Source organism: Lissotriton vulgaris, chromosome 1_1 (assembly GCF_964263255.1).
Source record: "Lissotriton vulgaris chromosome 1_1, aLisVul1.2, whole genome shotgun sequence".
NCBI classification, from domain to species: Eukaryota; Metazoa; Chordata; class Amphibia; order Caudata; family Salamandridae; genus Lissotriton; species Lissotriton vulgaris.
The window spans coordinates 163,425,582-163,431,598 of record NC_141685.1 but is presented as its reverse complement, the minus strand read 5'-3'; the positions used below and the strand labels follow the sequence as shown (position 1 = coordinate 163,431,598).

The 6,017-nt window shown below is 40.9% G+C and overlaps 1 protein-coding gene across 1 annotated transcript; it reads right to left on the bottom strand.

The window, feature by feature from the left end:
* Positions 1-1,186: 1,186 nt before the first annotated feature.
* On the bottom strand, positions 1,187-4,727 carry LOC147737983 (uncharacterized). The gene is made up of 2 exons (XM_086949936.1): positions 3,170-4,727; positions 1,187-2,756 (listed from the first exon to the last, which is right to left on the bottom strand). The coding sequence occupies exons 1-2, from the start codon at positions 4,725-4,727 to the stop codon at positions 2,068-2,070; spliced, it is 2,247 nt and encodes a 748-aa protein (XP_086806062.1). The 3' UTR covers positions 1,187-2,067.
* Between the last annotated feature and the right edge of the window lie 1,290 nt (positions 4,728-6,017).

The window sequence follows — 6,017 nt, the reverse complement described above, 5'->3', positions numbered from 1 at the left end:
TTCACAACGCACAGTACAGCTTGTACACAGAAAAGGGTAAAGTCTTGTGTCTCTTTTTTCATTTTCTTTAATATATCCTGCACCTCGCTCTCTTCTCTTTCTCTCTCATTTCAATTCATCATAAATTAATCAAATTCACTATTGCTTTATCAGCACGGCACAAGTCGGGGGTAGCCACAGTTTGAAGGGGTCCCCCCACTGTTATCTAGAAACTTGACTCAGTTCCATCTAGCTCCTTAGCCTGCGAATTATAATTGTTACTTTGTGCCCCAGCTCTGCAGACAGAGGCCTCTGAGTGTTTGTGTGAGTAGCACAAGAGAGGAACAGAGAACTTGACAAAATTAGCCCTTCTTTTGATTAATACACTGTAAATGTGAAACACATTGGGGTTTAGGGGCTGGATAAAGAATAACGTCAGGAAACAAACGCAAATTAAAAGCACATTTTATTTATACTCTGAAAACTGTTTAAAAATGTAATTTCTAAGTTTCACATTTCTGTTTAAAAATATTTACACTTTCAGTCATTTCCGAGTTTAGTTACAAACTAATAGTGGGAAAAACACATGCTATATGAAAACTGAAACCAAAAACTTATTTTTACATAATTTTATGTTTCTTGTTTTGTGTTTTTAAAACAGGCCGTCAACCTTTCACGTGAAAATTAGTATAAGGGCCTGACATCACTTCTTGTGATGTCACTACATGTGACGTCACTGTGATTTGCATATGATAATGGGCTCCTTCACTATTTTCCTTACTTGTGCGCTGTTTATTGGCATGACATGGGTCTATAGGTATTAAAAATAAACATATAAATTCACAGGTGTTCAGTCCATTTCTCTGGTGATGTCACACATTGACATGTATTCGGCTGCTTCTTCTATTTTTATGTGAGTACAAATAACGTGCAGTTCGCCCTCTTTCCATTTCTCTCTATTTCTCGCCCCTTTCTTTGTCTCTCTCGCTCTCTTTATCTCTCACCCTCTCTATCTTCCACACACTCATGTTAGCGTTAGCTTCATGAATGTCACTGCTACTTCTGGCATTCATATGACAAATCCTTTAGAACATTGGAGGACAAGGGACAATCAAGTGTGGAAGACGAGTTGCTGGGACTGCAACTGATTGTCCAGTCACTTATACACTTTTGATGTGGGATTTCGCTATTTCACCACATTCTTCAAACAGAGTCGGCTGCTTACAATGGCTCAATTCTGGTAAAAAGTAGAGTTTGGCAAGTCACAAAATGAATAGGGTGAGCCATGTCGGAGAGGAGCCACGGGTCACACTTAGTTATAAGGCCCGAGGCACGAGCTGATCCATCAACCGATAACACAGTGTAAAAGATGCAGCAAACATTACTTAACCCCTTTGGTGCTCATGACGGAACGGTTCCGTCATGAGCGCCGGTTGGCCTGTGCTCATGACGGAACTGTTCCGTCATGAGTCCATAGGTTCTTTAGAACCTTCAGCACTGCAGCGGAATTCGCGCAGCACTGAAGGGGTTAGAAACAAGGTATATGCTCTTTTATATCTCAAAACAGGTTATCTCTTGAACACCTTTGCTTCACTTTAGTACATCATATATACTGCAGTGGCATTTGTTAATAGTACTATCTACATTTTACCAATGAAGTTTCCCATCTCCAGAGCCCAGAGAGCATGTCCACTCTGGGTGTGTTTGGCTTATAGGTTTTATCACTAATCCGACAAGTTAGCTGAAAATATCGTTGTTAGTCCCAGTATTGCTCAGTGTTGCTTTTACAGATGGTGTGGTCAGGTGCGATTGAATGTTTTTCTTTGTATCTCTTCTTCACCAAATAAAAATCAACAATTTTTCTTTTCTTTTAGTTCACATTGTGCTAGCCTCCCACTGTGTATCCTGGTATATCATACTGCTTTGCTATGTGTACGGAAGTGAACAATCACTGAAAACAAACACATTTATAATTCTGTAAATACTGTTATCTGTTTTCCTTCTTTACTGCTAGTCCGGTCTTCTATCACCTGGCATTTCAATGTCCCACATAATTTGAATTGAATCTTTTTCCGTAATTCATTCCTCTCACAATAACTGCACTGTTCTGCTCTTGTCTATGTCCTCAGATGGGTCAGTATTATTTTTGATGTTCTTAAGTTCTTTCCGGAGTCTCTGTGTTTGCTGATGTGTTTTGAGGTTTGATAAGTGACTAAAGCTCTTCCCGCATTCACTGCCGCTGAATAGTTCTTCCCCCATGTGTGTTCGCTGATGACTTTGAAGGTGTGATAACTGACTAAAGCACTTTGCACATTCACAGCACTTGAATGGTTTTTCTCCTGTGTGTGTTCGCTGATGAATCCTTAATGCTGAAGAGCCGCGAAAACTACTGTTACATTCACTACAATGATAGGGTTTTTCCCCTGTGTGTGTTCGCTGATGTGTTTGGAGGTTTGATAGGTGACTAAAGCTCTTCCCACATTCACTGCAGTTGAATGGTTTTTCCCCTGTGTGTGTTCGCTGATGACTTTGTAGCACTGATAATTGACTAAAGCTCTTTACACATTCACTGCACTTGAATGGTTTTTCTCCTGTGTGAGTTCGCTGATGATACCTTAATGCTGAAGAGCTGCGAAAACTACTGTCACATTCACTACAATGATAGGGTTTCTCCCCTGTGTGTGTTCGCTGATGTGTTTGGAGGTTTGATAAGTGTCTAAAGCTCTTCCCACATTCACTGCAGTTGAATGGTTTTTCCCCTGTGTGTGATTGCTGATGTCTTTGTAGCGCTGATAATTGACTAAATCTCTTCAGACATTCACTGCACTTGAATGGTTTTTCTCCTGTGTGAGTTCGCTGATGAATGCTGAAGAGACGCGAAAACTACTGTTACATTCACTACAATTAAAGGGTTTTTCCCCTGTGTGTGTTCGCTGATGTGTTTGGACTTTTGATAAGTGACTAAAGCTCTTCCCACATTCACTGCAGTTGAATGGTTTTTCCCCTGTGTGTGATTGCTGATGTCTTTGTAGCGCTGATAATTGACTAAATCTCTTCAGACATTCACTGCACTTGAATGGTTTTTCTCCTGTGTGAGTTCGCTGATGAATCCTTAATGCTGAAGAGACGCGAAAACTACTGTCACATTCACTACAATGATAGGGGTTTTCCCCTGTGTGTGTTCGATGATGTGTTTGGAGGTTTGATAAGTGACGAAAGCTCTTCCCACATTCACTGCAGTTGAATGGCTTTTCCCCTGTGTGTGATTGCTGATGTCTTTGTAGGTGTGATAATTGACTAAAGCTCTTGACACATTCATTGCACTTGAATAGTTTTTCTCCTGCGTGAGTTTGCTGATGAATTCTTAATGCTGAAGAGCTGCGAAAACTACTATCACATTCACTACAATGATAGAGTTTTTCCCCTGTGTGTGTTCGCTGATGTGTTTGGAGGTTTGATAAGTGACGAAAGCTCTTCCCACATTCACTGCAGTTAAATGGTTTTTCCCCTGTGTGTGTTCGCAGATGACTTTGTAGCGATGATAATTGGCTAAAGCTCTTTAGACATTCATTGCACTTGAATGGTTTTTCTCCTGTGTGAGTTCGCTCATGACACCTTAATGCTGAAGGGCTGCGAAAACTACTGTCACATTCACTACAATGATAGGGTTTTTCCCCCTTGTGTGTTCGCTGATGACTTTTTAGGTCTGATAACCGTCTAAAGCACTTTGCACATTCACTGCACTTGAATGGTTTTTCTCCTGTGTGTGTTCGCTGATGAATCCTTAATGTTGAGTAACGACTAAAAATCATTTGACATTGATTGCAATGGTATGGTTTTTCCCCTGTGTGTGTTTGTTGATGTCTTCGTAGGTTTGATAATCGACTAAAGCTCTTCCCACATTCACTGCACTGGTATGGTTTTTCCTTTGAGTGTATTCGCTGATGTCTTTGTAGGTGATCTAATCGACTGAAGCTCTTCCCACATTCACTGCATTTAAATGGCTTTTCTCCTGTGTGTGTTCGCAGATGATTTTGTAGGTGTGATGACTTACTGAAGCACTTTGCACATTCACTGCACTTGAATTTTTTTTCTCCTATGTGGTTCCACGGATGGCTTTGTAGGTGTGACAAGAATGTAAAACACTTTGCACATTCACTGCACTTGAATGGTTTTTCCCTTGTGTGTGTTTGTTGATGTCTTCGTAGGTTTGATAATCGACTAAAGCTCTTCCCAGATTCACTGCACTTGAATGGCTTTTCCCTTGTGTGTGTTTGCTGATGTCTTTGGAGGTTTGATAAACAACTAAAGCTCTTGACACATTCACTGCACTTGAATGGTTTATCTCCTGTGTGCGTTCGCAGATGAATCCTTAATGCTGAAGAGTAACTAAAACTACGGTCACATTCACTACAATGATAGGGTTTTTCCCCCGTGTGTGTTTGCTGATGACTTTGTAGCTTTGATAATCGACTAAAGCTCTTCACACATTCACTGCATTTAAATGACTTTTCCCTTGTGTGCGTTTGATTATGTCTTTGAAGGTGTGATAACTGACTAAAGCACTTTACACGTTCACTGCACTTGAATGGTTTTTGTCCTGTGTACGTGTGCTGATGAAGCTTGAGTAGTGATGACAAACTAAAGCTCTTGCTACATGTGTATGATTCTTCTTTCTTGGTTAGTCTCTGTGGGTCAAGTATATATTTATCTACATCCCTTGACTGTATATCCTGAGGGGCCAACATGGCTGTTAAAGCACTTGTGTGTTTCTCACACACTTTATATGTGCGCAGTATTTTGTACGTTTGATTTCTGTTTTAACAATAAAATACAATAGCCACCAAATATTTGCTACACTCCTAATACGTAGAATGTGTCTTTGTAGGGGATTGTGCCTTTAGATTGGATTATGGCTGTGCACGCTTGCAGGTAAAGATGTATCTTCCTTTTGGCCGGTTCAAATTTGGACAGTCTGTTGTATAGTAGATAGAAGAGCTCCTCTTTCTATTACCCGACAGTTGTCTGGCTCCGCTCTGTTGTGCTTTCCGCTTGTTACTGTGGTTTGGCCAGAAAGAGTTTACAATTCACCTAGAGCACGGAATGGTGGCTTGTCTTCCTTTTAGAAAATAGAGCACTGCGATAATCACATCATACCGATAGATTTATCAAAGTTAGTATTTGACACTTGTTTATACAGGAGGTGGTTTGTTATTGTTGTTGCCTTAATTTTCCTAAGGTCATTTATTCGTCTTTTGGCATGGAGGTACACAGCTCAGCGTCTTACAATCACTGAACTGCCCTTGATGCTTTATCTGGGATCTGTCAGTTTGTGTGCAGGCTCCTCTGTCGCCGACTGCACTGATGTTTTCCTGAATATTGTAGCTCAATATTTCTGCTATTATTGAAGATTTACAGCATTAGCTTCATTATTGATGGTCACTTCATACATTCAAGGCTTGTTTTCTGTTGGATGTAAAGATATTTAAAATTACTAAATTGAAACAAAATGGAATGAAAATTCACAATATTTAACTGGTTGTAAAAGACATTTCTGGGGAGATTTACCAAATCTCCACGCAATGCAGCGCAGGCCTCCCCCTGCGAGGCTGCGCTGCGTGACAGGGAGGGAGCAGGAGAGCCCCATATTTTCAAAGATATGGCTCTCTCCTTCCCTTTCCCTTGCGCTGGCACTGATTACAGCAGCCCTGCGGCATGCACACACCTTAGCACCAGAGCGCTAGGGTGTTTGTGTGCGTGAGTCCAGCATAGGTTTTGTACAGGAAGTACACCCTTCCTGTACAAAATACTATGCCTAGACATGAGGGAAACCTTTTCCAACTTTGTATGATTGTTACACAGTGCAGCACGCATGCAAAGTCAGAAAAGGAAGGAGAAATGAAAGCATTTCTCCTTCCAAGCGCCTAGTTTAAAAGCCTGCAGTTTTTTCACACTAAACCCAATCTACTGTATTTGGTAAATTGAGTTTAGCGTCAGAAACAATGGGTGGTTGCACGGGAACGCCCATGCCCCACCAT

Excerpts from the sequence above, each read along its gene's own strand:
- LOC147737983 (XM_086949936.1), bottom strand. The coding sequence starts at position 4,727 with ATGTTGGCCCCTCAGGATATACAGTCAAGGGATGTAGATAAATATATA. Across the intron at positions 2,757-3,169 it reads CTTATCAAACCTCCAAACAC|ATCAGCAATCACACACAGGG; the intron begins ATCATCGAACAC and ends CGCTACAAAGAC.